The sequence below is a fragment of the Zasmidium cellare genome, assembly GCF_010093935.1.
Source record: "Zasmidium cellare ATCC 36951 unplaced genomic scaffold M409scaffold_6, whole genome shotgun sequence".
Taxonomy (NCBI): Eukaryota; Fungi; Ascomycota; class Dothideomycetes; order Mycosphaerellales; family Mycosphaerellaceae; genus Zasmidium; species Zasmidium cellare.
Genome location: NW_022986950.1, coordinates 46,476 through 60,784, shown reverse-complemented (window position 1 = coordinate 60,784; position 14,309 = coordinate 46,476). Strand labels below are relative to the sequence as shown.

Genomic DNA, 14,309 nt, shown 5'->3' with positions numbered 1-14,309 from the left:
AGGTAGAGGTAGCAGAAGAGTAGAGGAAAGGAGAAAGTAAAGAAGCCTCCTTTCAGTGCTTCTAATCATGCAACGTCGGATTAGGCGAACCCGTCGTTAATAAGGAATAGGTAACCTTCCTACACACTCCAGCAGTACTCATGCACGAGGTACCAAGCCGAGTAGAAGAGAGCAGGGAACGTTACAGTAAAACGAGGAGGTCGCGTGCCAGCCGTCGATCGTCTTGCCATCGCTGCGTAACACCGCACCGCAGCAGCAGCAGCCAGCGAGCGAGGTCCCGCTAGCTTGATGATAAGAAAAGGCACACCGGCTCGGGCACGCTCCACCCTCGTGGAGAGCGTGGAAACTCTAAATCCTTCTGCAGCGGGCACGGCCAACGAGCGGCCGATGTGGACGACGACTGGCCTGGACAGCTTTGCATTGGCCGAGAGGTGACGGTGTCAGCAGCTGCCAGCGTCGTATTTCTGTTCGCTTGTCGATACGAAGAGGTGTGTCGTGGTAGCATGCAGTGAAAGCCATTGATTTGCGGCTGATATTCGCACACGCACTCATTGTTTCCTGTATTTCTGGGTGGCACAACGCCATGCAAGGGCAACGGAGCTGAGCGTGAAGGAGATTGGTGTGTCGTGCAGCATGTCGACTGCATCTGCATCATCAGCCGCACCGCTTGATTTGACGGCTATTCAAACCGAATCTCGCAATCGTGCAAGTGCGAACATTGATGAAGTTTCTACGGATGAGCTTTGTCGGATTATCAATAATGAGGACAAAGCTGTTGCCGGGGTTGTTGAGGATTGTATACCGATAATTGCGCAGGCGATTGATGCATTGGCCGAAAGGGTTCGCGGGGGTGGAAGGATCTTCTACATTGGTGCTGGAACGTCAGGTCGATTGGGAGTGCTCGATGCGTCGGAGATTCCACCGACGTATTCTGCACCACCGGAGCAGTTCGTTGGATTGATCGCTGGCGGGGATGTTGCGCTTCGATCCGCGGTCGAGGGTGCTGAAGACGATGCCGGGGCCGCTGTCAAGGACCTGAAGATGAGGGAGCTGGATGGCGAGAAGGACTGTCTGATCGGCATTGCAGCGTCTGGCAGGACTCCATATGTTCTGGGCGGCCTTGCCTGGGCGAAGAGGCAAGGTTGTGTGACTGTTGGAGTCGCATGCTCGAAACCCTCTGCAATAGGTCGGAGTGGAGATGTCGATTTCATGATTGAGGCGGTCACGGGCGCAGAGGTGGTGACAGGAAGCACGAGGATGAAAGCTGGGACGGCGACGAAGTTGGTGTTGAATATGCTCTCCACTGGCATTATGATAAAGATTGGCAAGACGTATGGGAACATTGTAAGTAAAGGAAAGAGAATGGCAAGAATAAAGCTGAGATTGTGGAAGATGATAGACGTCAAACCTACCAATGTCAAACTGAAGCAGCGCACTCGCGGTTTCCTTCGTGAGATTTGCGGCGAGCGCTGCCCCGTACTCGACGAAGCCTTAGATGCAACCTTGGCAGCCTGCGGCAGAAGTGTGAAGCTGGTTGCTGTCGTGATATGGTTCAACATTCCCATTGCTCAGGCACAGCGGCGCCTCGATGAGGCGAATGGAATTCTGGCAAATGCACTGCAGTCTCAAGAACCGCCGAGGTTAAAGGAACGAAGAGCAAAGACGTTTTATCTCTGCGTAGATGGTGGAGGCAGCAAGACCCATGCTGTAATTACCAGCTTCGACGGCATGAATGCCGGGGGTATGGAGGCCGAAGGCAACGCAGGTCCTTGCAATGCGTAAGTCGCACGACCTCGAATCGATAAGGCAAGTAGTAGCTGACTCGCTCTAGCACTGAAATTGGAGTCGACACCGCAGTCTCCCAAATAGCGCAGGCCGTGGACCAGGCCATTGCTGCGCACAACGACAGCGATCTCATTCGAGAGGCTGGATTCAAGTCTGCTTGGATAGCGATGGCGGGCCTCGATCGCAAGGGACTCAAAGAGATCCTGTACAAGGCCCTGCAACACAAGCTCCCACTCCAGCCAGAGGCCTCGCTCCAGATCACGAACGACATCGAGCTGATTGCGGCGGATAAGTTCCATGAAATAGATTATGAAGTCCAGCAAGGAATTGACCATGTCATTGTGCTTGTGGCAGGTACTGGATCGGTGGCCATGACATATCATCGAGAAGATGGCCGCATTGCCCGAACAGACCGCTCTGGCGGCTGGGGCGCTCTACTCGGAGACAACGGGTCTGGGTTCGATATCGGCCGGCAAGCACTGAGGTTAGCCCTTGCAGATTTGGAAGACCACAAACGACTGGAGAGTGCCAGCGGCGAGTATGACATGGTTTCTCAAGACGCCGATCCTCTCACTCAGGCGGTTCTCGACCATTTTGGGCCCTGGGGCGGCACTCCTCCAACCGATCTGCTGAGCGCCGTGATGATGCCCAATCCTGATGATGTCCAAGGCGTTACTGGGACAAAGCGGAGGATCGCAAGTTGCGCGAAGATTGTCACTCAAGTGGCGAAGAGCAGTGCGAGAGCCAGGGCTATCATCGATACAGCGCTACGGAGCCTGATGGCTCTCGTGCAGAGTTTACTGAGGGCCGACATACGTCCTGAGACTTCTGCCTTGGTACTCGCCGGCGGCTTGATGCAGTCTGAACATTTCCGAGAAGGACTCAAAAAGCTGCTGTTGGCATCTGGTATAGACTTTTGGCAAGTCGGATACAGCGCGGTGCCCGCTTGGGGTGGTGGAAGGTATCTTGCAGTAGCAGATGATTCATCAGATTAATACCATGTCAAGAAGGGCAATCAGTCCAAGACCTCTGCCTGGTCCCAGTCGCTGTCTTCGATGACCGGTTCGGAAAAGACGACGGCAGTGGTCGGTCGTTTGAACCTGGCGGATCCGTGTCCCAGGCTCGGGTCACTTCTGATCTTTTTGTGATCTTGCTCGTCGTCACTGCTCTCGGAAAGCTGCTGCCACTCATCTTCTTCTTGAAGTACGAGGTCGAGAGGGTCGTCGTCGTCGCCCGACTCATCTGACTCCGCGATAGCTGCAGCCGTTGCCACTGCCTTCTTTCCGCGTTTTGACTTAAATATGATTTTGACTTCTTTCTCCCCTCGCGTGCGTAGACTCAGGTCTTTGACCAAGTCAACCCATTGTAGCTCGGCTTTACAGCTAGGACATTTGCCGTGCGTGGGTACCAAGGCGTCGTGTCCACTTTCCTCCTTCAGAAACACACGCGAGAGGCATTGCAGATGGCTGACTGCACTGCACCCATCATTGGTGCATACTAGGGTCGCAGCACCTGTCGCTGGAGTCGCCTTTTGACAGACGACACACGGTGAAGAGGTGTCACCGTTAAATGCCAGTTGGCTCTTCTCCAGCTGCTGTTTGATGCCTGAGTAGCCGACGTCAAGGGCATGAATACCGATAGGATTTCCGGGAGTTTCTGCTGCCGCAGACACGTTTCGACTCGCCTCGTCCATGGTCACTTGGATGCCAGATCTCAGCTTTTCTGGCGTCTGCGATGACCATTTCTGCCACACACGGTGCACATCTTCACAGAAGAATGTGAGCTTGAGTGGCCATCTGGCAAAGCTAGGCGAGCGCAGGAGGAGATGTAAGTTGGCCAGCCGATCAGTCAAGGAAAATCTCGGTCGCGCCGACCGCTTGCGCACTTTGCCCGTTCGTGGTGAGATACGCGAGGTCATCTTCGACTGCGTAATTCGCGAGCCGGGTGGAATATGACGCGTGAGGTTAGGATTCTGCCACGCCCATCTATTGATACGGTCAACACAACGCGCGTGCAGAATTGACCAGGTGCTCGACCTACTCGAATTGAAGAGCGGCGATCTTGCTTGGGAAGCCCGTCACCAAGCATGTCATCTCCCATGGGCGCAGGGAGATCTTGGACGTTCGCACCGCGCCGCCCTTCGCGTCGCCATTGTGCTGCTTCAGGCGTCTTTGCGGATTCGGCGTTGAACCGACGTACAGCGAGGAGTGCCTAGCGATGGACCGGAGCAGATAGCACGCGTAAAACGCTGGGATCGGCGCGAGTTGCTTCTCCATGGGGCGCGCCTACAGCCGGCCACATCAGTGATTGTCACAACCTGGTGATGCTGTGGCTCTTATCCGAAGGCGAGTGTTGTCGAAAGAGAGTCCGGCATGCCGTTCAGCGTCTTGCCCGTGATTGGTCGCGCTGACCTCACGCTCCACTTTTGCCGCTAAGGCAGACAGGGATCGTTAGCGACTGCCACCGCACGCGATGCGCAGGCAGGACGACGTTCGTCTTGTCTTGCAACGAGGTTGGCGCTGCATGTCTTCCATATAACTTGCTCGACGCATTAAGATTTGTTTCGTCTTATATCAGGACCTTTGCGGTGTAAGACGAGGGGAACCCGCCCAAGCAAGGTGCTGGGAGTTTAAATAGGCAAAGCTTGAGGCTGCCGCTAGTTCGACTCTCCGCCGCATCCATCTCTCCATCGCTCGCACCACGCTGTCTGTCCTCTCGCATGACCACGCCCTCCCACCCCGCCGCCCACCGCCCAATCCTCACCACGCCGCCCCGATCCACCGTCCATCGCATCCTCGATACGCTCGCCTCGGCTGGCAGCCTGGATATTGGCCGGCCGAGCCCGTCTCGCCGCGATTTCCAGATTCGCAATCCGCGCATCTGACCGATATCAGCGTCTCATGCCACCGAGGCTCGATATTCTCCCACGCACCCTTCAATCCCGCCCATCACCACCTCCGCTTGGCTGCGAGACCTAACTCGGCCGCATCGGCCAGCATCAGCCAGCATGGTGGTCCCTCCTGCTTCGGGTGGCCCTATTCCAGCCCCTTCACCTGCGCCAGCACCACAACTCCCAGGAGCCGCGCCCGCAGCAAGTCCATCAGCCTCCGCCAACGGCAAATGGAAGCAACCAGTTTCTGCTCCAGGTACTTTGAACGGACCGCCTTCCGGCAACAACCATGCTATTCCTCTCTCTGCTCGACGTGCAGAGCCGATGGACCTTCGTTCGGTCGAGCGAAAGGGCCAGCGACCAGATACCCCACGGACAAGGCGAATGTTCAATCTCCCCAACGCACCCATCTATCGTCCCACTGAGGAGGAGTTTCGCGATCCGATGGAATACATGCGCAAGATTGCGCCAGAGGGCAGCAAGTACGGTATCGTGAAGATCGTGCCGCCGAACAACTGGAATCCACCATTTGCGATCAATACTGAGGTATGCATCCTTGAGTTCAGTATATGAGTTATCATAGAACACATTGGCTAATGTGATGTCATTGTAGCGTTTCCATTTCCGCACACGACGACAAGAGCTCAATTCGGTTGAAGGTGGCAATCGCGTGTACAACGATTACCTCGACCAACTTTCCAAATTCCATAAGCAGAACGGACACAACCTCAATCGATTCCCTAGCGTCGACAAGCGGCCACTGGATCTATATCGCTTGAAAAAGACCGTCGAGCGCAAGGGCGGGTTCGAAGCCGTGTGCAAGGGCAAGAGGTGGGCTGAGGTTGGACGTGATCTGGGATACAGTGGCAAGATCATGTCCTCGTTGTCCACCTCTCTGAAGAACTCATACCAGAAATGGCTTCTGCCATACGAGGAATACTTGCGCTTGGCCAAGCCCGGCGTTCATCAGCAGCTTGAGATGATGAACGGCGGTCCCTATACGCCATCTCCAGGCCCATCGCCTGCAAAGAAAGCTTTTGGACCATCGCCACAAGATCAGGGAAGCATTCTGCAGGCTTCTGCGGCACTTCATGCCTCTTTGCAAGGCCAAACCCCTCAGCATCTGCCACCCCAGCAGCAAGAGACGCCGCATTTGACGCCCCAGCAGACTCCTCAGCCAGCACTTGCTCAGCCAGCGCCCCCTCAGACGGCACTTCCTCAACCAAGCACAGGTGGCTTCACCCCAGTGAATCCAGGCGGCTTCACCCCGGTCAACGTGCCTGCTCCGAGCCCATCCTTTACAGCTGTTAATGGATCGAGCGACTTTCACCCTTCGAACAATGCCACGCCGCAGCCTCCACCGCGTTCCATGGACTCAACACCTGTCAGCTTGGGCCAAGGCCAGCAACTCATCGCGCCCCATCCCAACGGTGTTGCAGCCTTGAAGCGACAGCACAGTGAGCTGACACCCGAGGAGGTTGATGTGCTGAATCGAAGAAGCAAGCGCTTGCGACGAGACATGCCAACAGTCGTCGGGAGCAACATGCACCATTCACGTATGGGCGCTGCCCGGGCCCAAACCGCCAAGGACCGAGTCGATCATATACCAGGGGACGTCTGTGAGGCTTGTGGCAAACCTGACGAGCCTCACAAGCGGCTCATATGTGCAAGCTGCGAAAGCGCGTACCACATGTACTGCTTGGAGCCTCCGCTGAAGCAACCACCTGACGTCGAGTTTCACTGCCCACGCTGTCTAGTCGGCACCAACGAATACGGTTTCGAAGAAGGCGACGTGTACTCGTTGTCTGGTTTCCAAAGGAAGGCCAATGAATTCAAGAACCACCACTTCCTCTCTCTTCCTCCAGAATTCAGCCCGTTCAACGAGATGCATCGTGTCTTGGACGAGGAGGATGTCGAGCGGGAATTTTGGCGTCTTGTTGAGGATAAGAACGATGCCACCGAGGTCGAGTACGGCGCTGATATCCATTCCACCACGCATGGAAGCGGGTTCCCAACAATCGAGAAGCATCCTCGCGATCCTTACGCCACGGATCCATGGAATTTGAACATCCTTCCGCTGGACAAAGAATCCCTCTTCCGTCATATCAAGTCAGATGTCTCGGGCATGACGGTGCCTTGGCTGTACGTGGGAATGGTGTTCTCTACGTTTTGCTGGCACAACGAAGATCATTTCAGCTACTCGGCCAACTTCCAGCACTTTGGCGAGACCAAGACCTGGTACGGCATTCCTGGCGAGGATACTGAGAAGTTTGAACAAGCTCTGCGTGATGATGTCCCAGAACTGTTCGAGACTCAACCGGATCTACTCTTTCAGCTGGTCACGCTCGTCAAGCCCGAGAAGCTACGCAGGGCTGGTGTACGTGTCTACGCTGTGGATCAACATGCTGGAGAATTCGTCATTACTTTCCCAAAAGCCTACCATGCCGGTTTCAATCATGGCTTCAACTTCAACGAGGCTGTCAACTTTGCGCCTCACGACTGGGAGCCATTCGGCGAAGAGGGTGTGAAGCGGCTCAGAGACTACAGGAAGCAGCCATGCTTCTCACACGACGAGATGCTTCTAACAGCTGCATCGAGAGACAACACCATTCGAACGTCGAAATGGTTGGCACCTGCTCTGGAGCGGATGCGAGACGAGGAGCTGGCAACCCGACAGCAGTTTCTGACTTCTGAGGAAGTTGACCCCGGCTCAGCGCCGGCGGACACGTACCTTGGCCCTCGATACAAGGCACCTGCGCAAATCATCGAGCTCAGCGTCGAAGAAGACGAGGTCATTTGCACGTTTTGCAAGGCGTACTGCTTCCTATCCCGATACGTGTGCAAGAAGACTGGCAAAGTCCTGTGTCTTCTGCACGCTGCCTCTTATGAGTGCTGCGATGCCCTCGAATTCGAACGCTATTCTGGACAAAGTGGCGAGCACGTACTGTACTACCGAATGACGGACGACCAGCTGGTCAACACCGTGCGCAAAGTGGTGGACAAGGCGAACATTCCCGAGAATTGGGCTGCCAAGGTCGACAGCGAACTCGAGGAGAACCCACGACCGTCGCTCAAGCATTTGCGAACCTTGTTGACGGAAGGCGAGAAGATCCAGTATGAGCTTCCTCAACTTCCTGACCTGCGGCGCTTCGTCGAGCGGTGCAATGAGTGGGTCGAGGAGGCCACTAACTACATCACTCGAAAGCAGACGAACAGGCGTAAAAACGACAAGGCCTCGCGAAAGGGCACCAAAGCCGCCGAGATGGAAGAGCGCGAGAAAGAGCTGCGAAAGGTCTCGAACATTCGGAACCTGCTTGCCTCTGCGGATCAAATCGGATTCGATTGCCCCGAAATCAACACGCTGCGCGAGCGTGCCGAGAACATTGCAGCTTTTCGGAAGGAGGCTAATCATGCGCTTAGTAACGTTGTTCAGAACGAGACGAGCGTGTTTGAAGAGCTTCTCGAGAGGGGTAAGGAGTTCAATGTCGACATCCCCGAAATCGAGGACATCGAAAAAGTGCTGCGCCGGTTGCGATGGTACGACGAAGCCAAGGCGAAGCGGCCCAATCTCGAGACTGGACGTCAAGAGCAGACACTCAGTGACATCGAGAAGTTCATTGCGCGCGGTGTAGAGCTTGGCATTCCCGACACGAATCCGGATATCGTATTCTATCGCGAGCACAAGGCACAAGGAGAGGTTTGGGAAACAAAGGCAAAGGAGCTCATGGCCGTCGAACAAGTCCACTACCAGCAGCTCGATGCCCTTTCGTATCAAGCTTTGAACCTGCCGGTCAATTCGGAAACCTCCGCCGCTGTCGACGCCATCTTGAAGAAGCAGCGCGAGATCCAAGAAAAGATCGTCAGCCTGGTGCAGCGAAGCAAGGACCCTGACTTCCGGAATCGCCCTCATTATAGGGAGATGAAGGCGGTGATGGACGCATTGGACGAGCTTCAAAGCAAGCCAAATGGGACCATCGATCTCGAGAAGGAGTCCAAGCGACACGAGGACTGGATGCGAAGAGGCAAGAAACTTTTCGGCAAAGCGAACGCTCCACTTCACATTCTGCACCAGCACATGCAGACTGTGGACAAGCGAAACGAAGCTTGTTTCGAAATCGAAGACAAGCCACGTGGACCCGTCGAGCCTTCATCACGAGCAGCGACGCCAGAGGATGGTGAACCGATCACTGTTGGAAGTAACTCCAGCAGGGACGTATTCTGTATCTGCCGCAAGTCTGAAGCCGGCATGATGATCGAGTGCGAGCTGTGCCGCGAGTGGTATCACGGCAAATGTCTCAAGATCGCCCGCGGCAAAGTGAAGGAAGACGACAAATACACATGTCCAATCTGCGACTGGCGAGTGAAGATCCCGCGTGATGCTGCTCGGCCCAAGCTGGAAGAATTACAGAGCTGGCAGGATGAGCTGGAAACGCTGCCATTCCAGCCAGAGGAGGAGCAGACACTTAACAGCATTTGCGACCACGGCCAGGCTTTCCGCGAGTTCATCAAGCCTATCGTCGAGCCAGCTGTGCCTCCGAGTCCTGCCGAGATAGGTGTCTTGCGCTTCTATCTTCGCAAGATTGAAGGCGCGGATATTCTACTCGCGCATGAGACCAACTACTTGCGCCAGACTCTGCACAGGATGGCTGGTATTACACCTGGGCCGCCGCCTTTGGTCGAGGCGTCGAGTTCCACTCGTAAGCCACGACCCACGAAGCAGCAGAAGCTCATGGCATCGCTTGGCATCACGAATCCAGAGGAATTGCCGCAACAGTACAAGATCAAACCGCACGTTGCCAAGAGAAAGGTGTCGGAAGTGATGGGCAAACCCGGTATGCCTTTGCAGCCAGCGAGTGCCTCGCCAACAGGATCGATGACTCCGGGCATCCCACCTTCGTCCTCGGGGTCTGCACAGGCCTTCCCCTCTGGCATGAGTCCCTTGCAACCATCGGAGCCACAGCCGATTCGAAAGAAACATCTGACTGCGTTGGCGGTGCAAGTACTTGGACCTCTAGCCGGCGAGCCCATGGTCGATGAGTTCCTGGCGACCGAGCCGCACGCGAACCGTGACAGACTATTGAAGATGAAGGCTGTGTTGGAGCTGAAGGATCCATCCGTCATGACCGACTTGGACACATTCAAGGCCAAGGTCAACTCGATGTCCGTGCCAGCACCCCATGCGCCTTCGCTTGGTCTCGAAACCCCAAACCAGGAGCGTACACCTGCTCCCACAAGCGGTTACAACACGCAGCCATCGATGTTTTCGTCAGGCAATGATGGTCCTTATCACCACGCGCCTTCTCAGCAACCAAGTCTAGGTTCGCCGTCAGCATATGCGTATCCAGCTCCGGCGCCAGCTCCATCACCGCCACCGCATTTTGGCCCACCGATGTTCGATACTGGAGCGAACCTCTTCGAAACGCCAACAGCGACATCCGGCGAGAATAACAAGAGCATGACTAGTCCTGACTTTGGACCTCAGTCCGGGGGCGGCATGGGATCTAACCACATTCCCAGCGGAATGCCGTCCGGCATGTTCGATTCGCCCAAGCAACCGGAGGTCAGTCATGCCCAACAGCCAGCTTTCACTACCAGCGCGGGACTCAACAGCCCTGGTTTTGGCGGTTCTCAACAAAGCGCAAGCGGCAACATGGACAGCGTGTTCGCCGATCTCGTGCACGACCAAGACGACGGACTGCCAACATTCGACGGCGCACCCGACGTCCGAGACAAGGAACGCATGAACCTGATGGACAATGCTCCCACTAGTGAAGGTGCGGCCTTCTCTGGCGCCGCGCAGTCGACGGAGGGTAACGACTCTTCGGACGCCTTCGCGGCTCCTTCGACGGCGATGCCGTCAGATCCACAACAGCAGGCTTAGGAAGCATACTGGGACATGCATCTCGACGGACCGTACTATTAATCAAGCCCGCACACACTACCATACATTGCGACACAACGGAACATCCATTACCCTAATCGGCGCTTCTGGCTGGTGTTTCAACCTCATGGCGGACGTTTTTATACCCAAGCGAGGGAACACTGTTGGTGCTGGGCGGCTGCCTTTGCTTTACTGTTTTTCATGATATTCATGCGATATCTTCCCGGCATGTGTTCATCAACATTGGCGCGGATCAAAATTTTTTGTTTTGGAAGGCAAGGGAATGGGAAATGGGAATGGGATGGGGTACATGCTGCATCGATCGCTTTTTCTGAATGCACGCGATTGCAAGGGAACTGAAGGCATCAAGAAGAAGAAGAACACCAAAATCCAGTAGAAACAAAGATGATTGCTCGGGCAAAAGAAGAAAAAGAAAAGGAGAAGAGAAGAGAAGATGTAACGTAGTGTACGGGAAATGGAATGATTGGAATTAAGACTTGGACTTGATTCTCTTCGTGTCGTCTTGCATTGTGGTTGGTCTTGTAATATTGGTGACAGTGGTTGGGCGGAGCAAGCCTGGCCACTGACTGCTGAGGTATAGTACATGCGTTATGCTGCTTTGCTTTCCTTCACTTCCGTCTCGAAAACGCCATGCTCGTTCCCATACGACATTACACGTTTCTACTCCGGAGGCGCACCACTGCCCTCGCCCGCCGGCCTCTGCGCAAGCACCTGCTCCGGGCCCTGCGCATTAGCCGCCGCATCACCAGCCGCCGCTCTCTGCCCACCTCTTCTGCTCGCGCTCGCCTCCGCCTGAGCATCCTTCTCGCTGTTGATCTTCTCGACGATCTTCTCGATGTCCTCACCGGGCAGCATCTCGACCGTCTTGCCCGGGGCCATGATGGCGATTTCGATGTTTTTGGCGCCGGTCTGGACGACTTCGAGGAGGGATTTGATGGTCAGTTCGATGGTTTCGTCGCGGGTCATGGAGTCTTTGTGGTTGCGTTCGAGGAATTCGCGGACGGTTTTGGAGGAGCGGCCGATGGCGTTGGCTTTCCTGTTGGGGGATGTGTTGTTAGTTGGGAATGCATTATTTATTGGTGGTTTGGGGGTGATTATTTGGACGTACCATGCGCTGTAGATACCTGATGGCTCGGTCTGATAGAGTCTCGCCTCGCTGCTTCCCGGATCGAAACCCACAATCAATGTGCTGATGCCAAAAGGCCGCACACCTCCACTCTGCGTGTACCGCTGCTGCACCCCAGCCACGTACTTGGTGATATACTCGATACTAACAGGATCCTCGACCGTCAACCGATGGCTCTGAGCCTCCAACCGCGCCTTATCGACCAGAATCCGTGCGTCGGCGTTGAGTCCCGCAAAGGCGAGGCAGACGTGGGTGTCGACCATGGAGATCTTGGAGGGCGTGATGCGGGTGTCTTGCAGCTTCAGGGCCGAGCGCTTCTCGCAGCCTAGCACGACGACTTGCGAGTCTGGGGCGGTGCCTTTGACGGCGACGGCGCAGGTGCCGCGCTTGACGGCTTCGAGGGCGTATTCGACTTGGAAGACGTGGCCATCGGGCGAGAAGACGGAGAGGGCGCGGTCGTAGCCGGACGCCATGGTGGTGGTGTTGGGTTGGTGAGGGTTTCAAGGGGAAGTCTAATCAATTGTTCGTTGAATGTCAATCGAATCGTTGGTGGGATTGAATGGGAGTGTCGCGGTGATGGTGTTTGATGTGTGGTGGTCGTTGGAAGCTCATGTGAAGCTCAGCAGCAGCAGGCGACCAACGACGCGAAGTCCAGCAAGCTCCAACCTGAGGCATCAAACACGGAACCACCTCCGCTCCACACACCCCACATCGTCACCTCGCCTCCAATATCTCAATCAATATCTACTACATCTCCCACTGCGAGTCTTCCTCAAACCCTAGGACAACCACATCGGAAGACTCGCCAAGATGGTGTTACAAGACCTAGGCCGGCGCATCAACGCCGCCGTCACCGACCTCACGCGCTCCCAAACCCTCGACGAGAAAGCCTTCGATGGCATGATCAAGGAAATCAGCAACGCTCTCATCGCCGCCGACGTCAACATCAAACTCGTCTCGCAGCTCCGGAAATCCATCAAGGCGTCCGTCAAATTCAACGAGCTCCCTCCGCACGCCAACAAGAAGCGCATCATCCAGAAAGCCGTCTTCGATGCCCTCGTCGATATCGTGAACCCCCACCAGAAACCTTATGAGCCGAAGAAGGGCAAGAGCAATGTTATCATGTTTGTGGGTTTGCAGGGGAATGGAAAGACGACGACGTGCACGAAACTTGCGAGGTGGTATCAGGCGCGGGGGTACAAGACGTGCTTGGTTTGCGCGGATACGTTTCGAGCTGGTGCGTTCGACCAGTTGAAGCAGAACGCCATCAAGGCCAAGATTCCGTACTACGGCTCGCTCACACAGACGGACCCCGTGGTTGTCGCGAGAGAGGGTGTGGAGAAGTTCAAGAAGGAGCGATTCGAGATTATCATTATCGATACTTCAGGTCGACATCATCAGGACGAGGCGCTGTTCGCCGAGATGGTGGAGATTCAAGGCGCAATATCGCCACATCAGACAATCATGGTGTTGGATGCGAGTGTGGGTCAGGCTGCCGAATCACAAGCCAGGGCATTCAAGGAAGCTTCCGACTTTGGAGCCATTATCATTACGAAAACCGACAGTGCAGCCGTAGGAGGAGGCGCCATTTCTGCCGTTGCTGCTACCCACACGCCGATTGTTTTCATTGGTACGGGAGAGCACTTGCTGGACATGGAGAAGTTCAACCCTCAATCTTTCGTCTCGAAACTGCTTGGGATGGGCGATATGCAGGGCTTGGTGGAGCATGTGCAGTCTTTGAAGTTGGATCAGAAAGAGACGTTCAAGAACATTCAGGAGGGCAAGTTCTCTGTTCGTGATATGCGAGATCAGCTTGCGAACATCATGAAGATGGGTAAGTTCGAAAGTTGCTGAGGTATTCTCTACGTGTACTGATATTGATTGTAGGTCCATTGTCGAAAATGGCAGGCATGGTAATTGATCGGCAGCAGCCAATCCATAAAAATTAAAGCTAACAGTCTCGCAGATTCCCGGTCTTAGTAACGTGATGGGTCAAATGAACGACGACGAAGGTACGCGAGCTTAGCCCATCCTCATTCACAATGACCCCTACTGATACTTCCCCCAGGCTCCATGAAACTCAAACGAATGATGATAATCTGCGACTCCATGACAGCCAAAGAGCTCGACTCCGACGGCAAAATCTTCGTCGAGCAACCCACGCGCATCACCCGCGTCGCCCGCGGCAGCGGCACCAGCGTGCGCGAAGTCGAAGAACTCCTCTCCCAAACGCAGATGATGGCCGGCATGGCCAAGAAGATGGGCGGCAACATGAAGAAGATGCAGGCTGCGCAGAAGAACCCGGCCATGGCGTCGCAGATGCAGCAGATGCAGCAGCGCATGAAGGCGATGCAGGGGCAGGGGGGTGGCGGGATGCCCGGGATGGGAGGTATGGGTGGGATGCCGGATATGGGGTCGCTTATGAAGGTATGTTTGTGATGATATGGGAGAAGTTGTGGGGATGATTATGCTGACTATGTTGTGCTAGATGATGGGAGGTGGTGGCGGCGGAGGCGGAATGCCGAGCATGGGCGATATGCAAAAGATGATGCAGCAAATGGGCATGGGTGGGATGCCTGGCATGGGCGGTGGGAGGAGATAAGGCA

The 14,309-nt window shown here is 55.3% G+C and overlaps 5 protein-coding genes across 5 annotated transcripts; 3 read left to right on the top strand and 2 right to left on the bottom strand.

Moving 5' to 3' along the window:
- Positions 1-633: 633 nt before the first annotated feature.
- M409DRAFT_63819 (uncharacterized protein) lies at positions 634-2,780 on the top strand (the record flags this gene model as incomplete). The annotated part of the gene is made up of 3 exons (XM_033815785.1): positions 634-1,344; positions 1,393-1,778; positions 1,910-2,780. 3 exons carry the CDS (start codon positions 634-636, stop codon positions 2,778-2,780), a joined length of 1,968 nt encoding a protein of 655 aa, XP_033671629.1.
- Positions 2,781-2,800: 20 nt separating this feature from the next.
- M409DRAFT_51007 (uncharacterized protein) lies at positions 2,801-4,061 on the bottom strand (the record flags this gene model as incomplete). The annotated part of the gene is made up of 2 exons (XM_033811691.1): positions 2,801-3,770; positions 3,826-4,061. The coding sequence occupies 2 exons, from the start codon at positions 4,059-4,061 to the stop codon at positions 2,801-2,803; spliced, it is 1,206 nt and encodes a 401-aa protein (XP_033671628.1).
- Positions 4,062-4,792: 731 nt separating this feature from the next.
- Positions 4,793-10,556, top strand: M409DRAFT_51006 (uncharacterized protein; the record flags this gene model as incomplete). Its single annotated transcript, XM_033811690.1, has 2 exons — positions 4,793-5,221; positions 5,289-10,556. 2 exons carry the CDS (start codon positions 4,793-4,795, stop codon positions 10,554-10,556), a joined length of 5,697 nt encoding a protein of 1,898 aa, XP_033671627.1.
- A 681-nt stretch (positions 10,557-11,237) lies between these two features.
- Positions 11,238-12,176, bottom strand: M409DRAFT_63816 (uncharacterized protein; the record flags this gene model as incomplete). Its single annotated transcript, XM_033815784.1, has 2 exons — positions 11,238-11,613; positions 11,686-12,176. The coding sequence occupies 2 exons, from the start codon at positions 12,174-12,176 to the stop codon at positions 11,238-11,240; spliced, it is 867 nt and encodes a 288-aa protein (XP_033671626.1).
- A 337-nt stretch (positions 12,177-12,513) lies between these two features.
- On the top strand, positions 12,514-14,305 carry M409DRAFT_18708 (uncharacterized protein; the record flags this gene model as incomplete). Its single annotated transcript, XM_033804614.1, has 5 exons — positions 12,514-13,537; positions 13,591-13,616; positions 13,670-13,715; positions 13,772-14,130; positions 14,192-14,305. The coding sequence occupies 5 exons, from the start codon at positions 12,514-12,516 to the stop codon at positions 14,303-14,305; spliced, it is 1,569 nt and encodes a 522-aa protein (XP_033671625.1).
- Between the last annotated feature and the right edge of the window lie 4 nt (positions 14,306-14,309).